The sequence below is a fragment of the Schistocerca piceifrons genome, chromosome 3, assembly GCF_021461385.2.
Source record: "Schistocerca piceifrons isolate TAMUIC-IGC-003096 chromosome 3, iqSchPice1.1, whole genome shotgun sequence".
Lineage (NCBI taxonomy): Eukaryota > Metazoa > Arthropoda > Insecta > Orthoptera > Acrididae > Schistocerca > Schistocerca piceifrons.
The window spans coordinates 526,922,907-526,944,590 of NC_060140.1; the positions used below are offsets into that span (position 1 = coordinate 526,922,907).

At 43.8% G+C, this 21,684-nt stretch overlaps 1 protein-coding gene across 1 annotated transcript; it reads left to right on the plus strand.

The window, feature by feature from the left end:
• The first annotated feature begins 9,109 nt into the window (after positions 1 to 9,109).
• On the plus strand, positions 9,110 to 10,273 carry LOC124788799 (prolactin-releasing peptide receptor-like). Its single transcript, XM_047256080.1, has one exon. It carries the CDS (start codon positions 9,110 to 9,112, stop codon positions 10,271 to 10,273), a length of 1,164 nt encoding a protein of 387 aa, XP_047112036.1.
• The last annotated feature ends 11,411 nt before the right edge of the window (positions 10,274 to 21,684 follow it).

The following is a 21,684-nucleotide window of genomic DNA, read 5'->3' on the forward strand; positions in this document are numbered from 1 at the left end:
TCATAACTAATTTTGGACTGAATCTTCGATGTGCTACTTGAAAAATTATCAATGAAGTTTGCGCTTTCTAAGAAGTATCGTCAAATGAATTAATGCAACTTATTTCCAAAATGGCATGTGGTTGTTATCAAACTTGTGGCTAGTAAGAAGTAAATTCACCACTATTCAACGGCAGAATTAAACTTATAGTAGATAATATGCATGTTAAACAGAAAACTTGTTACGGAAGTCAACAGAATCTTGCATCAGCAGCATGGTTCCTTTTATCCTTTCCTCAGAAATGCCACAGATTCAGGCCTGCTGTCATTACAGCCAGATACTTTGCCTAATGTACACCGGTTCGTGACATTATCCTGCTGGCAACGATGGTATTTTAATATTGTTGTTGTTGTGGTCTTCAGTCCTGAGACTGGTTTGATGCAGCTCTCCACGCTACTCTATCCTGTGCAAGCTTCTTAATCTCCCAGTACGTACTGCAGCCTACAACCCTCTGAATCTGCTTAGTGTATTCATCTCTTGGTCTCCCTCTACGATTTTTATACGCCACGCTGTCCTCCAATACTAAATTGGTGATCCGTTGATTCCTCAGAACATGTCCCACCAACCGATCCCTTCTTCTAGTCAAGTTGTGCCATAAACTCCTCTTCTCCCCAGCCCTATTCAATACCCCCTCATTAGTTATGTGATCTACCCATCTAATCTTCAGCATTCTTCTGTAGCAACACATTTCGAAAGCTTCTATTCCCTTCTTGTCCAAACTAGTTATCGTCCATGTTTCACTTCCATACATGGCTACACTCCATACGTATACTTTCAGAAACGACTTCCTGACACTTAAATCTATACTCGATGCTAACAAATTTCTCTTCTTCAGAAACGCTTTCCTTGCCACTGCCAGTCTACATTTTATATGTTCTCTACTTCGAGCATCATCAGTTATTTTGCTCCCCAAATAGCAAAACTCCGTTTCTACTTTAAGTGTCTCATTTCCTAATCTAATTCCCGCAGCATCACCCGACTTAATTTGACTACATTCCATTATCCTCGTTTTGCTTTTGTTGATGTTCATCTTATATCCTCCTTTCAAGACACTATCCATTCCGTTCAACTGCTCTTCCAAGTCCTTTGCTGTCTCTGACAGAATTACAATGTCATCGGCGAACCTTAAAGTTTTTATTTCTTCTCCATGGATTTTAATACCTACTCCGAAATTTTCTTTTGTTTCCTTTACTGCTTGCTCAATATACAGATTGAACAACATCGGGGAGAGGCTACAACCCTGTCTCACTCCCTTCCCAACCACTGCTTCCTTTTCATGTCCCTCGACTCTTATAATTGCGATCTTTTTTCTGTACAAATTGTAAATAGCCTTTCGCTTCCTGTATTTTACCCCTGCCACCTTCAGAATTTGAAAGAGAGTATTCCAGTCAACATTGTCAAAAGTGGGTATTTTAATAGCTCCTTAAAAAGCTACTACAACCACGCAAACGTTGACAGATCATGATGTTTTGAATTGATAATAAGGTAATTGACGAGGGAGTCACGCAACTGGCTACATTTAGGAAAAGAGTTTCTCATGTAATCCATCAGTATGGTTGAAGACGAGGGTGTAAGCATTCAAAACGCACAGTGGAAGAAGAAAAAGTTGACTGATACATGTAAGTGCTGTACTTTGTTTTATGGCTTACTGACCACCTTGAGGACGTTGTACTGAAACAAACACATGCTTTGAGATGGACCTGCATTTGATGGTAGCATCAGTTCCTGTCAATTTCTTGGCGTGTGACAGCAGACAAGTCTTTATCTAGATCACGAGAGCCTACCCTCCGATACAGAATTATCACTGATAAGCCGCAACAGTCGTCTATGTTGATATACACTCCTGGAAATTGAAATAAGAACACCGTGAATTCATTGTCCCAGGAAGGGGAAACTTTATTGACACATTCCTGGGGTCAGATACATCACATGATCACACTGACAGAACCACAGGCACATAGACACAGGCAACAGAGCATGCACAATGTCGGCACTAGTACAGTGTATATCCACCTTTCGCAGCAATGGAGGCTGCTATTCTCCCATGGAGACGATCGTAGAGATGCTGGATGTAGTCCTGTGGAACGGCTTGCCATGCCATTTCCACCTGGCGCCTCAGTTGGACCAGCGTTCGTGCTGGACGTGAAAACCGCGTGAGACGACGCTTCATCCAGTCCCAAACATGCTCAATGGGGGACAGATCCGGAGATCTTGCTGGCCAGGGTAGTTGACTTACACCTTCTAGAGCACGTTGGGTGGCACGGGATACATGCGGACGTGCATTGTCCTGTTGGAACAGCAAGTTCCCTTGCCGGTCTAGGAATGGTAGAACGATGGGTTCGATGACGGTTTGGATGTACCGTGCACTATTCAGTGTCCCCTCGACGATCACCAGTGGTGTACGCCAGTGTAGGAGATCGCTCCCCACACCATGATGCCGGGTGTTGGCCCTGTGTGCCTCGGTCGTATGCAGTCCTGATTGTGGCGCTCACCTGCACGGCGCCAAACACGCATACGACCATCATTGGCCCCAAGGCAGAAGCGACTCTCATCGCTGAAGACGACACGTCTCCATTCGTCCCTCCATTCACGCCTGTCGCGACACCACTGGAGGCGGGCTGCACGATGTTGGGGCGTGAGCGGAAGACGGCCTAACGGTGTGCGGGACCGTAGCCCAGCTTCATGGAGACGGTTGCGAATGGTCCTCGCCGATACCCCAGGAGCAACAGTGTCCCTAATTTGCTGGGAAGTGGCGGTGCGGTCCCCTACGGCACTGCGTAGGATCCTACGGTCTTGGCGTGCATCCGTGCGTCGCTGCGGTCCGGTCCCAGGTCGACGGGCACGTGCACCTTCCGCCGACCACTGGCGACAACATCGATGTACTGTGGAGACCTCACGCCCCACGTGTTGAGCAATTCGGCGGTACGTCCACCCGGCCTCCCGCATGCCCACTATACACCCTCGCTCAAAGTCCGTCAACTGCACATACGGTTCACGTCCACGCTGTCGCGGCATGCTACCAGTGTTAAAGACTGCGATGGAGCTCCGTATGCCACGGCAAACTGGCTGACACTGACGGCGGCGGTGCACAAATGCTGCGCAGCTACCGCCATTCGACGGCCAACACCGCGGTTCCTGGTGTGTTCGCTGTGCCGTGCGTGTGATCATTGCTTGTACAGCCCTCTCGCAGTGTCAGGAGCAAGTATGGTGGGTCTGACACACCGGTGTCAATGTGTTCTTTTTTCCATTTCCAGGAGTGTATAAAGAAATCGGAAAATTTCATTCACATTGTGGCTACTGGCAACACCACACACACTATAGCTCCAGTCTGAAAATTAATCTCGTTTCCACGACTTTTTTCTGGGGGTAGGGGGGGGGGGAGTGGAGAGGACATAGACTTCTGAACGGAGAGATGCGACACGCCACGAATTTCTCTGTCGTGCCATATCTTCACCTCGGAGTAATCTTACAACTTCCTAAAATTATTTTTGTTGGGTGTATTACAATCTCTTCCTTCCCTACAATTACTGTCCTCTGCAGGTCCTTCTAGTACCATGGAAGTTATTCCCTTCATTAACACATGTCCTGTAGTCCTGTCCCTTCTTGTCAGTTGTTTCCATAAGTTCACTTCCTTGTCGATTCTATGGAGAACCTGCTTGTTTCGTACCTTATAAATCCACTTAATCTTCAACATTCTCTTGTAGCACCACATTTCACTGTCCTGTTCCGATTCTCCCACAATCAAGTTTCACTACCATGCATTGCTGTGTTCCAAATGTGCATCCTCAGAAATTTCTTTCACAAATTAACGCCTATGTTTGATACTAACAGACTTCGTTATGGTAGGAATACTTCTTCGTTTCTTCTGCTCCGTAGTCACCAATTATGATGGCGAGTTTCTCGCTATTCTCGTTTCTGCAACTCATTATTACTTTCGTATTTCTTCAGTTTTTTCTCGATCCATATTCCGTATTCGTTAAACTGTTCATTCATCTCAACAGGTACGGCAACGTTTTTCATTTTCACTAAGGATAGCAACTTCAGCTAGAAACCTTATCTTTGATACCCGTTCACACTGAATAATGATCCTACTGTTGACCTTCCTTTGTTTCAGCCGTTCCTTCTTCGATGTATAGATTGAACAGTAGGAGCGAAAGATTTCATCCGCGTCTTTTTAATCGAGCACTTCATTCTTCTAATCTTATTATTCCCTCTTGTTTATTGTACGTGTTGCATATTACCCGTCTTTTACTATAGTTTACTTCTACATTTCTCAGAATTTTGAACGCCTTGTGCCGTTTTACAGTATCCAACCCTTTTTCTAGGTCGTCAAATCTATATCGCTCCAAAAACGGCCAGTGTGTTCCTTTAAGAGGATGACTGATGTCTTGTTAGTACTATGTCCTCACATCTTCCCCGTCCCTAATCATGGCAATTGATACCCACCCACCCCATTTTCTCTCCATCAAACTTCTAGTATTAGGTACTTCGTTTAAAGAGTTTGCTGTGGATGCATATTACAAGAAGCTATAATTTCTGCAATAACGCGCGCAGACACACACACACACACACACACACACACACACGCGCGCACACACACACACACACACACACACACACACACACACACACACACAGACACACTGCCTGTCTGTCTCCCTAATTTACTTTCCCTCTCCCCCACTCCATCAACCTTTCCATGTCCCTCTTAACATAAACACAGTTCTTAATGCAAAACAGGTGAATCCAAGTCAAAATTTCTATGAAGACATCTTGTATGAAGTTGACAAACGTGGAATGAAAACAGCGCAGATGCAGCAAGAGAAAATTCGAGTTCCCAAAAGCCAAGAAATCGTGAAGGATGAAAGTACAACCATGTTTTTCCGACTACAGCGTCTGCTAGCAGTAATGGAGAAACCTGTTGGCTCAATACGTGCAAGGAACATTTACAAACAATGTAACTAAACTGTACACTACATTCATAAGTGAAATTGTGTTCGTTCTATTGATAGTAACATGTACAGACGCTTTCAGTCAACTTACGAAAATGGACCCGAGTGGCATTTTCGACAGCAGCCAAGATTTCGACAAGTGAACATCCTGTCAGTTTTAAGATACAAATGTAACTACCTAGGAACATAATACGGCGTTTTTAGAAGGACAACACACACTGCAAACAGCTTGTCTTCTCACATGTTATAGTATGTTCTTGGTCACTTGGCCCCGCCAACTAAGGGTTTAAATTTCCTTGCACAGCGCTCACCTGTCGAAGTACTGACGGATGTCGAATTTGTCCCCAGTTGCATTCTCTTGAGATGTTTGAACATTTTTTAATGTTTCTGAAGAATCAAATTTCTTTTTATGACTATGACCAGTGTCGACGGATCTACGGTGTAATCACCGGATCTTGTAACATTATGAGTGTATTCTGGGACAGCATGTGTGTTTTAATTGTGTTATTTTCATTGTGACATGCTGACGTTCCCTGCCATGTTTTACTTGACGTAACATCACTTTGTGACTTTCAGTCTTGCAACAAGCATGTGCAACTAATAATGTTATAAGATACGATGATGACAGCGTAGATCTGTGGAAACCGGTCATAGTAATAAAAAGAATTACTGGTGATCTTGACTAACTTGATTCTTCAAGAATAAAGGGTGTATCAAAAAGAATCATCCGATTTTAAGAAATAATAAATACTATGTTATTTCAGGCATGTGCTTGAACAACGTATTGTTGGAAAGAGTAAACTCTCGAGTCTTACATGGTTCCCGCTAGGTTGCAGCAGTGTGCACCCACTTCAGTTGAAGTAAAGGTAGTGTCGGGACAACAGAAAGCATTTTGTGTTCTACGTTTCGGTCAGTGCTGGTCAGTAATAACAGTTCAGCGTGGCTTTTGTACTAGGTATGGAGTGAATCCTCCTACAGCACAGAGCATTAGATGATGGCATGAACAATTCCGAGAAACAGATTGTTCGTATAAAGGCAAATCGCTGGGCTGTCCCCGAGTGTCTGACACAGACGTCGAACCCATTCACCATAGTTTCACAAGGAGTCCGCAGAAATCTGTTCACCGCGTAGCGCGACAGCTCATCATGCCCCCGATGTCCGTCTGGCATGTGTTGCGTCGAGGTTTACACATTAAGCTTTTCGTGAAGATTACAGACAACAGCGTGTGGAGTTCCGTAATTTCGCTCTTGGCAAGATGGAGGATAACAGTTTTCTTCCACGCTTAGTGTTTAGTGACGAGACAACATTCCATTTAAATGGAAAGGTGAATCGTCATAATGTGAAAATACGGGACACGAACAACCAAATGAAGTTGTACAACACGAGAGCGACTCTCAATTTTTTTTTTGTTTTGTGCAGTTTCACGGGAAAAGGTGCATCGTATGGTCCACTTTTCTTTGCCGAGAACACTTACCAGAAGCACATATCTCGATCTGCGTCAGAACTTTCTTTTCCCACAGTTGGAGACTGATTCGCACAACTTCATTTACCAATGGATGGGACACCGCCACATTGGCATCTGGATTTTTGAATGAAAGGATTACTGAACGATGGATCGGTAGCACTGGACCAAATTATTCAGCCATTAATTACTGGCCTCCAAGGTCACCGGACCTGACTGTGTGTAATTATTTATTGTGGGGTTTATAAAAGACTCTGTTTATGTTGCTCCGTTACCAACAACAATGAATGAACTGAGACATCGCATAACAGCAGCTGTGGACGCTGTAACTCAAGGCATGCTGGCTGCAGTGTGGGAACAATCTGAATACCGTATCGACATATGCCGTGCACCTCAAGGGGCATATTGGATACCTATGAAAAGGTATGAAAAAAATATTTTTGTGTTTCCCGTTCGCCAAAAACCAAATTCATTGTATATATTTATTAGTTTCAGAAATATAAACGTGCCAAATCAGATGATTCTTTTTGGTAAGTCGTTTTGATACACTATCAGATCGACCCCGAACTGCCGCAATATCAAACCTACTGAACATTTTTTACTGAGCGAGAAACTCGAGTTTCACATGTAGAAACATACTATGGATACTATATTTACAGAACCAAAAATGATGATGCTTTATAAATAAAAGTGAAACGAGACTGATGCAAACTCTCTTAAACTGCAATACTCTAAAGACAGAAAAAAAAGCTGAAGAAGTAATCGTCTTGTGTAAGTATTCTCATGCTTATAGTTTTGTGCTTTCAAGAGCTGCGTGTAAATTTTAGTGCCACGCACTGTATTGTAAATGTGAATGCCTCATAAACAATTGTGTTCATTTCAGTCTCTTTATCAGATTTGTACACGTGTTGGGCTAACACGTATGAGGTAATATGAAGCACATGCTAAAAGAGAGATACTGTACGCGGCTCGCACCGCTTGACGAATACGGCGATGTCCGACAGGTGGCGACGCCTGCGCAACCGCCGTTCAGGGGTAGGTAGGCGGGGTAGGGGAAGCTGAGCGCGCTACCAACTCACCCCGCCAGTCGCACGTCTGCCGTCGCCTGCGCGCGAGCTCACCGCACCCCGGAGGAAGCCACAGTGCTGCGGGCACCTCGCGACAGCCAAAGGAACCGGCGTTCGAATGCCGTTCCTCCAACCAGGTTCAGAAACGATTTGCGTTACTGTTCGCTAGGTTCTAAAGTGACCATTCAACGCTGCTTCCTGCAACGCCAAGTGCACACACATACAATTACACGGTTGTGTTCAACAGTAGTTAGTAATCCTAATAAGCAGCTGCTACAAAATTTACTGCCTCTTGACGCACGTTAATACACGTTTTAGCAATTTCTGCAGTGAAAAGCAAACAATAAAGAAGAAAGAACTCAACTAATTGCTTCATATCGACATTAGACTGTTATCTTTCCACTTTTTTGCAATACAATGTGAAACTGCCTTTGCTTTAAGATGACACACATCTGACTTTACCCCAACTGAATGTAGTAATCGGAAATGTCGTCACACTCTGAGTGAAGCGAAGCATTGCGAAATATTCAATACATTTTATCATAAAACTGACAGAATCCGTAACTCACAGTGCATTGCGTTAAATTTCTTTCCTTTTAGCTTTACACTTTGAAAGCTAAAGCGTCGACTGTCCAATAAGAGTGCATATTATACCGAAGTACGTGTCTGCCCGCTAAATGAAGTGCACTATAGGTGACTCTTGTTATTTGTTAAATTTTACCCATAAGAAAATATTTCAGGCAGCCTGACGTTTCATCATCCTGGTTCTAAAATATAAACAAGAACGAGTGTTTGCACAGATTTGCTCAGTGAACTTCTCCGTTGACGGACAAAGTGCAGTAAAACTAAACGAAACTTCAGACTGCAAGGTAATTCAACAGGTAGCTCTCGCGATGTAAATCAGTCTCCAGTTTTCCATCCCAGACGTCTGTGCCAACCACCTGTAGGCTAGGTGCTACGGGCAGTTCCCGAGACGTTCGGTATTTTCAGTTCTGGGAGGGAGACAAATTTGTGCATCTGAAGTAGGCGTCCTATTGCCAGAAAGATCGGTAGACAGAAATAAAAAGTGCGTTTAACGAAGCCACACGCATTCTGTTTTCGTGCGATAATAATTTCTGAAAGTAATTTACCTGAAATATTTAACATATGATTGAAGTATTGATGGATACTTGGATTATGGATTGTGGTAAAAATAGTCACTGTGGATTTCGGTAAGAAAAATGAGATTTTAGTGAAATTATGTTGGCAAATGTACACGTGTCCAATTCGTTTCATTACCATACGACCTAGTTTCATGTCATGTTTCGCTGCATAAGATCAGATATAATGATGTATCAGGCCTCAGGTTTTCCCGTCGATGCAGGGTGCTGAATATGGTTACTGCTATATTACTAGTCACGATCTGTAACAATCTTTCAGTTTTTAAGTAGAGGAGTACACAGGTCCACGGCTAATGGCGTAGACTGTCTTTAGAAGGAAACAATATGGAAGACGGCACTTGGATGAATATTTCCAACATCACGAATTTTAGTAGTAGTCAGTTCGCCGCCAGTTCAACAACAGCGCTGCCGACGATCGTCAGCGTCGACATGGAGAGCGATATTATAAACAACCAGGTGGTCCAGGCGCTCTTCTGCGTCCTGTACACCAGCATATTCGCGCTGGGCATCATGGGCAACGTGCTGGTGTGCTACGTGGTGGGCCGCAATCGGGCCATGCAGACCGTCACCAACTTATTCATCGGAAACCTGGCCACGTCAGACATCCTGCTGTGCGTCCTCTGCGTGCCCTTCACGCCACTCTACACCTTCCTCGGCACGTGGGTCTTCGGCAGCGCTCTGTGCCGCGTCGTAGCCTTCGCCCAGGGGACCAGCGTCTACACGTCCACGCTGACGCTGACCTCGATCGCCGTGGACCGCTTCTTCGTGATCGTGTACCCACTCAAGCCGCGCATGAAGCTGTCCACGTGCGTGGCCATCATCTGCTGCATCTGGCTGCTGTCCGTGGTGCTGACCATTCCGTACGGCATTTACACGGTGCTGCGTTCGGACCGGCGCGCCTTCTACTGCGAAGAGTACTGGCCGACGGAGCGCGCGCGACAGGTCTACGGCGCACTGACCGCCACGGTGCAGTTCGCGCTGCCCTTCCTCGTGGTCACCTTCTGCTACGTGCGCGTCTCCGTCAAGCTCGGCGACCGCGCCAGGAGCAAACCCGGAAGTAAGAATTCGCGCCGCGAGGAGGCGGACCGCGAGCGCAAGCGGCGCACGAACCGCATGCTCATCGCCATGGTGACCATCTTCGGCGTCTCCTGGATGCCACTCACCGTGCTCAACCTCACTAACGACGTGTACATGTCGACCGGCCGCTGGGAGTACTTCAACCTGTGCTTCTTCGTGGTGCACGCCCTCGCCATGAGCTCCACCTGCTACAACCCCTTCCTGTACGCCTGGCTGAACGACAACTTCCGCAAGGAGTTCGAGCAGGTGTTGCCCTGCTTCGGCCAACAGACGGCGGACGGTGACGTCACTAACGGCCCAGGTGGGGGCGGAGCACGCGGGAAAGCGCTGCTGCCGCGGCGGCCGGAACTCGTCGCCGACGTTCCTCTGAAGAGCCAGCAGGGACCTGGGGTGACGTCAGTGGCGTCCACGGCGAATGTCATATACTCTAGTCGCGACGAGGAGGTGCAGCTCCAGATGGAAGGCGCCTTCGTTGACGTCCAGGCGGAGAACAACTTCCTTACCGGAGTCCTGTAGGTAAGTCTTACCCTCACTACAATCACCGTGATCCCTAAGTTCATGAAATGTATTCGGTGTTCGTAACTGCGAATGCATTTCATGAAGTTGAGGAACAACCATCAGTTGTATATCAGAATGGCCCTTGTCACGAACCTGGATTAGTCACTTATCGCGAGTGGTTGCCTTTCCATTAAGTTATCCGAGGACGACTCACGGCGTCCGCAGCTCGTGGTCTAGTGGCTGGCGTTGCTGCCTCTGGATCACGGGGCGGTAGCCGCGCGGGATTAGCCGAGCGGTCTGAGGCGCCGCAGTCCTGGACTGTGCGGCTGGTCCCGGCGGAGGTTCGAGTCCTCCCTCGGGCATGGGTATGTGTGTTTGTCCTTAGGATAATTTAGGTTAAGTAGTGTGTAAGCTTAGGGACTGATGACCTTAGCAGTTAAGTCTCATAAGATTTCACAAACATTTGAACATTTTGATCACGGGGCCGCGGGTTCGATTCCCCGTCCGGTTGGGGATTTTTCTCTTCCCGGGGACTGGGTGTTTGTGTTGTTGTCATCATTTCATCATCATCATTCGTGACAGTGGCTATATTGGACTGTGAAAAAATTGAAGTATGAAAAAATTGCACGTGAGCTGATTACCGAGCAGTTGAACACCTCACCAACCAAACATCATCATCATCATCACGGCTCACGGTCAGATCGAAACTTCCACATATCGTCAATTCTGTGTCAAGTTTGGGTCTGGCCGCGAGTTTCACTCGGACAGCCTAATGGAAAGGCGACTGCTCGCGATAAGCGGGTAATCGAGGTGACAGGGGCCGGCACAAATTTTCATTGTTGTCATTCTGTTATACAATTGACGGTTGTTCATTTCCGCAACTGCGAATACATTTCATGTATTTTATAACGGCTGAAGTGGCCACAGTACGCACTCTCACCTCATTCTTGGTGTTTGTTCTCTGTATTTCACTGACATTACTTTTGTTTTGCTACTGAACTATATCTGTGACAGCGTTCCTAGCCACCAGTAGCAGAGAGTGTTATACCTTGGAACAGTTTTCATACTTTCACCACTATCCAGCTCTGTAACAGAAATTCTGTACATTTTCTTATTCCATTCTGAAATGACAGCATTTTAATTTATGTAGGCTGCAGTCGTTTTCTGCAATTATGCTAATCACCCCGGAAAAGTAAGAGTTTTTGCAGGCTTGAAAAACTGTTATGAGGTAAAATATGGCCATGTACCTAGCAACAAATATTCTGTTCAACTTCAAAAGTGTTGCAAGAGGGAATTCTTGTTTGTACTGCATTTAATTGTCTATGATTACACTATTTCTCTGCTAGGCACCAGTATTCAGTAAGTCAAATCGCATTAAGAAGAAGTACTAACAAAAACAATTACAAATTGAAAACATTTCGAAATACAAGCTCTTGGCAACTAACACAAATACCCATTTTCAGAACAAGGAAAGTTGTTAAGATATTAAAGAAACTCAGTTTACTTCCAAAAATCACGTGTTCCCTAGTAGTTCCCTAGTGTTCCTTCTTCTGTTTCAAGGTACGAGATGGTGCACGACCGGCAACGTATTGTTTAACTCCCTACACGTAACGTAAGTAGTTTAAAAATATACAAATTTTAATCACCACAAAATTCTCTAACTGAAGAATTAAGAATATCTATCAAACAGATTTAATATATTATACAGGACTTAAATATCTGGAACTCGTAATATTTACAAATGCAGCACTAAACGTGACCTCTTGACTCAAAGACAGTATAAAATCTCGGAAACTGCTGATGACGGTTTCTAGTGTGCGTTCCTTCATGTGATTCGAAAATCAGTCACTAGATTGATACACTGACCACACATCATGTGTTCCTAGGTGTACACCCTTCAGGTACAATATTCTCCCTTTTATTTGTACGGTGGTGTTGATTTTCACCATGGCCATGTCATGCAGACTTCTAATAAGTGCAAAGGATCGACGCTTCTTTTCTGTTTTGCGATGATTCAGAGGTAAAGTTTCACACTACGATCCAGTCGATCTCCGGTCAGTCCCATGGTTTCCATCCGTCGCTTGTTACCTCTTTCAACTCTGTTCCCAGTGGTTGAGAGTCCGCGTTAAAATGTGGGTCCTCTTATAATCAGCTGACGAAGTGAGTTCAGAGGTTGGAGGAACGCAACGTCACACCACATCAACAGGACCGTGCCCAGTTAAGTACTGTGGTATTTAAGCCAACGTTTAGGTTGATGAACGTGATATCATTTTTACTAGGACATCTGTGAAACGTTTTGAAAGGCTAGTACATTTGTGTTATGTTGATTCTGAACCACGTCATTTCACGAAGACTTCTAACGAGGGCAAGTTGCAGGTTGAACTTCTTGTGATTCATCAGTTTTCTGACTGTTTTGCTGCGAATCATCACAACTTCTTCTCCTGTGCCATCCTGTTCTTGCAAGAGTAGCATTTACTTCCAGCGTCGCCGATTATTTGTTCTTCTTTTCTTATCGGTGCACTTAATCCACTTCTCACTAGTTTTCGCATGCGTGACAACAATCACAAAAAAATGTTAGAGGTACCTGGACGTTAATTTCATATTTGGACGTCAGAAATGGAAATTTTATCTCCTAAACACGGCAGTGCAAGAAACACTAAAGTTACTGACAGAATGTAGAGGACACTGAAGAGAATTTTTATTTCTTACAAGAACACTGCTAACACGAATGTATCTGGTGAGGCTAGCGTGAGTCAACACAGTAAACGAAAACATTTCTCCGGGAAATAAACAAACAAAACATTCATGGCAGATTTACTAATGCCACCTGCTGTTAGCCGAGCAAATAAAAAAGTGAGGTTTCAATGGGTCACTGAGCTTTATTGATCACCTTCGTAAATATGTAATCATATACGTTTACTTTACTGTTTAGACTGTTTTATATCACCAGGTATGATTAAATAAGGCGTGTTTAAATATGGAGAACACTAGGTGCAAGGCGCAGTTCCAAACATCTTCCTACAGTGGTATCCACACCCATTGTAACGCGGGCGCACGCAAACGAAAGGTAACTGGAAAAATTTATGTAAAATGAACCATGTTCATTCAGTGCCCAACGTGAAAAGGTATGTCCAAGGATGGTAATGCTCTTTCTCATACTGTTGGAATGTACAAGACTGCTCCCATGAGAATAAAATACTACGTCTTGCTGTGCTTCCCTTTTCACAGCATTTCGATATTATTGGAATATTCTGGTCAGAAATTCAAACTCCCATGTAGGATTTCCCTGAAAATACATATAATGAAAACCAATAAAGGGTGACTTGATGACATTTCAACACTAGTGCCAAGCTAAGATACACTTATACAACATGGTAGAACCACCTGCATAAAAAACTACAGCAGAAACACTGATCTTTAAAAATGAATGTTCACATGCTCAGACGTGTTAATAAAAGACTACCAGAAGGAGCTGCGCAAGGAACTCAGCAGATGCTATGCAATTTAAAGTTTAGCCAGTTGCCAGTCGTTAATATTTAAGGAAACAGGTTCGTATAAGAACAGATTACATACAATATATATTTACATATCTATCAGCTTAACCCTCCTTGGCAGAAGGAAGATAAATACTAAACTTTGGAAGGCGGTATGTGAACAACTCCCGGTAGTGGCCCAGGTTCTTAAACACTGCCAGGCCTATACCTCGGATGGCATTTCACTCCTCGCCAAGGCGCTGACACAATAAAAGGCTTTTGCGCGAATCACGAATACTTTCGAATAGCTCTGAAACATAGAAACACTCTGCAGAACCTTTGACTCTATATATGGGTAAGAGTGTAAAGGAACACGTTACACTATTGACAAATTCACAACTTTGACCTTAAGCATTTTACACATGGACAACTGTATTAATAGAGTGCAGTCTTTGAAAACGCCAACATAAAATCATTCGATTGCAAGAAACACAGAGCACTAGTAAAACTTATGAGAAAACCTTCACATAACGGCCACAATTTAACCAGGCCAACTGAACTCTTCCACACCATCTTAAAGGTCGACTATAGAAGTCTCACCATAATAATAAAATTTAAATGCCTCTGAGTGCGTCGCTCAACAAAACACAATTACGACCACTTATTTCATACAATACGAAGGAGCGGGTTCCGCAGCTTCACCGCTTCACTTCAAGTTTTGTTCCCAGAGAAGTCACAGAGCTTTTATCTCCAAGCTGCCCATGTCGCCAAAACGCCCGACCAATTTCTCACCACAACATATAACGGTCATCACGCTCGTTCGGCAGCCGTTGACACTCGCCTCCCAGCGAATGTCACGAGATCTCCAGGATTACCCGTCGAAGGTTAACAACGAAATCGCCTCGCCCGCGAACCCGGAAGATAAGACACGCGAAAAACATAGATAGCTCAGCTCAACCTCAATCGATCTCAACGATACATGAACAAAATAACACTGGCGCCAGCTCGCCACGGCTCAATTTTAAATTCTGCACCACGTGAGGTTGGTGTTCCAACAATTTTCTTCAATTTTCTTCCTGTTGCTGTTGAACAGGAACTGACATTCGCTTTGAAACAGACGCCAAAATATGATGCACCAATTACTCCAGGACCGGCTGCTGTGTGCCAAACTTCCCGCGGGCGTGGTGTGCGGGCCGCGGGTGGGTCAAGCCCCTGGCTGTCTCGGCTGCGCTCGGTCCTCTCGGAACTACCCGAAACAGAGCGACGTAGCATTCAGTGTGGCGTTTTTCTATCGGTACAACTCTCCCCAATTCTGCAGAATCGTGGTGTCAGCGCTATTTATCCTTCGGTATTTGTTGATGGTATGAAGAACGTTCACGGATCCAGTGGCTGCTTACACAAAAAAAGGCAGTCTATCGATTTGTCGTCACCAGGCGTTAAAAATGAATGGGAATGACAGATGAGAGCGATGAGAATTCTCAGTATATATTATGCAGTCGAATAGCGACGGGTACTGCAAATTTGCTATGAAAGGACGTTATAATACCATGCAGAAAGACTTTAAAGTTTTAGTTGGCAATGAAAGGGCCAAAATTTACAACTGTCGACAGACGGGACTCATTGTTCTCAGCACCAAGAAACACGTTGTGCTAAATTTGCTGGCATGAGCACGTGAGGAAATTTCATCAATTTCTTCGTCATCTGCAGAGCTAGTTTTCACATAAACTTGTACTACTGTAGTAGGCGTGGGATTCGTGTCTATCTTGGCCACAATAATGCGTTCACTATGCTGTTTGTAGTAGCTTACCCGCATTCCAATGTTTTAAATTTGTTATTAAACATACTTCTGCATTACCCCTATTTGATTTTGTATTTGTAACCCTTTATTCACCTAACCAGAAGTCTTGTTCCTCCTGCCACAGAACTTCACTAATTCCCATTATATCTAACTTTAACTTATCCATTTCCCTTTTCAAATTTTCTAACCTACCTGCCCGATTAAGGGATCTGACATTCCACGCTCCGATCCGTAGAACGCCAGTTTTCTTTCTCTTGATAACGACGTCCTCTTGAGTAGTCCCCGCCCGGAGATCCGAATGGGGCACTATTTTACCTCCGGAATATTTTACCCAAGAGGACGCCATCATCATTTAACCATACAGTAAAGCTGCAATACCAGCCGTTCGCAGTACCAGCACAGCAAGGCCGTTTTGGTTGGTGTTACAAGACCAGATCAGTCAATCATCCAGACTGTTGCCCCTGCAACTACTGAAAAGGCTGCAGCCCCTCTTCAGGTACCACACGTTTGTCTGGCCTCTCAACAGATACCCCTCCGTTGTGGTTGCACCTACGGTACGGCTATCTGTATCGCCGAGGTATGCAAGCCTCCACACCAACGGCAAGGTCCATGGTTCATGGGGGGAGGCAGGGTTTGGCAAGTACGAAAACAAATAGTAGAAACCCTCGCATTGTTCATGTGGGCATTATCTTGCTGAAATATAACCTCAGGATGGATTATCATCAATGGCAACAAAACAGGGTGCAGAATGCGAACCACTGTGTTGTAAAGATAACGCGAATGAAAACCAAGGGGGTCCTGCTGTGAAATAAAACAGCACTCCAGAATATCACACCTGGTTGTTGGACCATATGGGAGGGGCCGGCCGGTGTGGCCGTGCGGTTCTAAGCGCTTCAGTTTGGAACCGCGTGACCGCTACGGTCGCAGGTTCGAATCCTGCCTCGGGCATGGATGTGTGTGATGTCCTTAGGTTAGTTAGATTTAAGTAGTTCTAAGTTCTAGGGGACTGATGACCTCAGAAGTTAAGTCCCATAGTGCTCAGAGCCATTTGAACCATATGGGAGGCGACAGTTAGGTTGGTATCCTACCGCTTTTTGGAGCGTCTATATGTACGTCTTCGCGGGTCATCTGCACTCAGTTCGAAAATTCTACTGGGTGAAAGTGCCCAACGACGCTGCAAAATGACTTGTTTGCGTACAGAGGTCAGTGGTAGTCGAGGGGCACCGTGAGCTCAGACCCCTTTGTCCGAGTCGCCTATTATTGGAGCTTGTAGTCACTGAAGCACCAGTTGCACTTCGGACTGATGGTAATGATGAGTGCCTCTCTGAGGCCTCACAGTCTGTCGGCTGCCTAGGTTGACTGCTTCTTTCTAGACTGTCTAGACCAATTCCTAGCAACATTGTCGAACAGTGGCATCAGTCCTATTCAAATGTGGAGCGATTTTCTGATCGCTTAAACTGGTTTCTACGATCCAAATTACACGTACGTACTCAAAAGCCTAGCTGAATCAAGGGGCAACTAAAACTATTTCCTCAACGACCGTTCAGCGAGCGTTACTGGTATGGGCGTCCGCAGGAGGCTCAAGGTTCACGCACCCATGTTCACTGCTGTTCATCGCCAAAGATGGCTGGAATTTGCTCGTCAATACCGCACCTGGACGTCCACTGAGTGATTCACGTTTTACGCTCCGTCGGACAGATAGCCGTTGATGTGTACGGCATGAAACGTATGGAAGAAAACGACGAGACAGCGTTATGGTCTGGGGAATGTTTTGGTGACATTTCATTGGGGATATCATCTTTAAAGAAAGTACACTATAGCACAATTCTGAATTTATCCATGGGAACCATATCCTCCTCTACATGCAGTGTATACTGTTCACGCGCCTATCTGTGAGATATAGTTAATATCCAGCGGAGTTCATTTCACGGAATGAAATTCGAAAAGACTTAATGCCCTAGTACTGACATGCCTTAGCATCAACATGTCCCCTGTTTACCGTCCGTATCAACTGCGCGGTGAAATTACGCTGCGGCAACACACATTTATCCATCGGCCGCCGAAGTTTATAATTTTGCATTTTCGTTTTATACACGTATGAATATCATTTTATGATCAGTCTGCATAACTCCTTCGTGGTGAGTTTTTTTTTCTTTTAAGTCTTAGAACGTATCAACACGACCCGAGCGACAACGTCTGGACACGACGACTATTGCGGCGACTTCCCGTGACGTGGCAGTACAGAGAGAGAGAGAGAGAGAGAGAGAGAGAGAGAGATATGTCGGCAGCGCTACACTGAACAAGAACACAAGAACACTAGACACTGGAGTGGCACAACATCGTGTTTTCGGTCGAGACCCTTTTCTGCATGCAGCATTACAGAGAAATTATCCACGAGTGGAGGCTTGAGGAGAATGTACATTGCCAGACTGCATTCGTCATCGTTCTACGATACAGTACCTGGCTCCACAATATGAGGAGCCATTGAGTACATAATATGATCACTTCTGATTCACATAGCTCGTAATTTGGACAGCAACCGCCATATTTATCTGTGTCAAGGCCTGTGGTTGTGCGCTGTCTTCGTGGCTTTATATTTCAACCGATAACGCAAGACTGTATGTTGTCCATGCTCTTCTGATATACCCCTCTAGCGAGTGCATTCTGCATGGGGGCTTAATTAAATATTTTTGAAAACAATTTTTTATTTTTCATTCGTAACAGTATGTCCGATTACGCTGTGTCTCGTAAACGGTTGGCCCTGACTAGTTTTTGTCCGCAATCTGACTGCATGGAACAACAACAAAGAATGAAATGAAAATTTTCGTTAACACAATTAATTAATTAAGTCCCCAGCAACTATAAAACCTACGATACCAAAACACAAGTGTAACTGTTCTGTGTGTGGAAGTATGACTCAACGTACACATCTGGCACGGTTCTTCTTCAATCAGACAAGAAATTTCAAATACCATTTATACTGACGTGATAAAAAAAATTAGAAATACTATAATTGCGCAAGAAACCCAGAATTACACTCTAATACAAGAACACAAGCCAGATGCTTTGTTGACTGAACCTGTAATGACACATTATTTAAGACATTGAGATAATAAAAAGAAAAGGAAAAATTTTTTTTCTTTTACCTTCATATATTGACGAAAGCACTCTAATCATTACAATATATCTCCACACCGACTCGTTACTATCACATCTCAACAGGAACTTTTCAGTATCACATCTCAGCAAGCACTCTCTGCTACGAGTTCTCAACAAGCACTTTTCACTACGACATCTCAGCACACTCACTGCTACGAGTTCTCCCCAAGCACTGCCAGTGGAGGCGGCTGAATAATACTCTTTGGCGCAATCTCTGGCGCAGTGGCTCAGTGTAGCCACCTTTCATATGCCCCTCCTCCACAGGCCAGAATTTGATGGTATTTTTGCCAGCATTGGTGGTGAAAATACCACCAAATTCGTCCACAAAATACAGACAAAAATAAAAGATAATATTAATACGTAAATATCACATAATTAGATAAAATTTTGGCTTTGCACTGACCTTTCAATAACCTAATATATAAAATGCAGTAAGCAATACAACTTCCTTTCATACATGTGACTTTACATAATAGTTCACACAATACACAAAAAATCAGTTTATACAAATGTTCACATAAAATGCTTTCAATGATTAGTTCCAGCAGTAGCACCCAGCAATGGTCAACAGGTGCAGACACCAACAAGTGACATGATTCAGCAGAAGCAGTTCCATTAGTGGCACTCAGCAATGTTGAGCAAGTACAGACACCAACAGGTGACATCTTTTCAGTAGAAGCAGTCCATCAGTGGCACCCAGCATTGTTGAACGGGTGCAGACACCAACAAGTGACCTCATTTCAGTACAAGCAGTCCATCAGTGGCACCCAGCAATGTTGAGTAGGTGCAGACACCAACAAGTGACATTATTTCAGTAGAAGCAGTCCATCAGTGGCACCCAGCAATGTTGAGCAGGTGCAGAAACCAACAAGTGACATTATTTCAGTAGAAGCAGTCCATCAGTGGCACCCAGCAATGTTGAACAAGTGCAGAAACCAACAATTGACTTCATTTCAGTAGAAGCAGTTCCATTAGTGACACCCAGCATTGTTGAACAGGTGCAGACACGAACAAGTGACATTATCTCAGTAGAAGCAGTCCATCAGTGGCACCCAGCAATGTTGAGCAGGTGCAGACACCAACAAGTGACATCATTTCAATAGAAGCAGTTCATCAGTGGCACCCAGTAATGTTGACAGGTGCAGACACCAACAAGTGACATTATTTCAGTAGAAGCAGTCCATCAGTGACACCCAGCAATGTTGAGCAGGTGCAGACAGCAACAAGTGACATCATTTCAGTACAAGCAGTCCATCAGTGACACCCAGCAATGTTGAGCAGGTGCAGACAGCAACAAGTGACATCATTTCAGTACAAGCAGTCCAACAGTGGCACCCAGTAATGTTGAGCAGATGCAGACAGCAACAAGTGACATCATTTCAGTAGAAGCAGTTCATCAGTGGCACCCAGCAATGTTGAACAGGTCCAGAGAGCAGTCCATAATATTCACTATCACTGATCACACTGTTCATCAGAGTTTATTAGCAGAAATTAAACGTGTCCTAGTGGCACCAATCATGTAGAAAAAGTACAAGTAACAGTCCATAATATTCACTATCCTAATCACACAGTTCATCAGCAGAAATTAATCATTTCTAAGTGGCACCCATTATGTTGAAAAAGTGCAGGTAACAGTCCATAATACTCACTATCACTAATCACACAGTTCATCAGCAGAAATTAAACATTTCTAAGTGTCACACATCAATGTTGAACAAGTGCAGGTAACAGTTCATAATATTCACTATCACTAATCAGACAGTTCAGCCATGAACAATAGTTTGAATACACATACAAATGCTTTTACACTAAACATACAAATCATAACAAACACACAAATGATATCAGATAATTGTCATATTAACTATTACAAATACTCAAATATCAGTAAACCTATAATATTTATGGGTGTCAGTGCAAGCCACTACAAACAAATAAAATAATATTTAGGAGATAGGTGGGTAGGATTAGGAAAGGAAAACACACAGAACACACTCACTCCTCTTTCATCCACATTAAGTACTACTGTGTAATTGAATAGTGTTAACTGTGGAAATGCAATTTTGTCAAAATTTGATGTTCATCATGTGTATCAAGTAGTAGTGGCAGCAATGTATAACAGTCAATAATAGTTAAGTCAACGTCATAGTCATCATGTCAAGACCAATGTTTGCCAAGCCAGATCAAAATGTACGGTTGCTGAACAACTGTCAGTGAGCCAAGATATGCAATTACTTCCTCTCTCCAAAAAAAAGTATATACTGCTCAGTGATTTAACAAGTGTGTGTAGACAATCTTCCTTCTACTTTAGTGTTCTAGTCTGCTATCTTCATCCTCCTTGTTCCATATAGACCAACAAAAAAAATATGCACCTCACTTACCTTACCTCTTATCCACCAAAACTCCAATAATCATCAGCATCACATAATCTCAATACTTCAATAATACCTCTTACGTCGATACATATAAATCTTATCATCAATATCATTTATCTTACCTCTTGTCCACAAAAACTCCAATAATCATCAACTTCATATAATCTCAATAATTCCTCAATAATACCTCTTCAATACGTCGACACATATAAACCTTATCGCCAATATCATTTCACTTCCATAACAACTCTTTCCTCTAGTCAGTCTCCTCGAACAAGTACAGATAAAATCCTAATGCAAACCTCATCATCCCATACAATCCGAAGACACACTGTCAACACACAACCTCTGTGTAATCCATCTGACCCAAATCTTCTACTCATTATGAATTATAAACAAAAGAAATGCATACATGACCTCTAACAGACTTTAGTTCGAATAACTCTCAGTAATTAAGTACAATTACGGAGTGTGAATGATCATAATATTTCACAGTGTGTACACCACTTCAAGAATCGTGGTAGAAGCAAACATGTGGAGTATTTTTTGTGTCAAGTGTCACTTCCTATTTCAATTGCTCACGAAAAATGCAGTGTAATAACTGTCAATGGTCTAAACCTAGTT

Excerpts from the sequence above, each read along its gene's own strand:
- LOC124788799 (XM_047256080.1), top strand. The coding sequence starts at position 9,110 with ATGGAGAGCGATATTATAAACAACCAGGTGGTCCAGGCGCTCTTCTGC.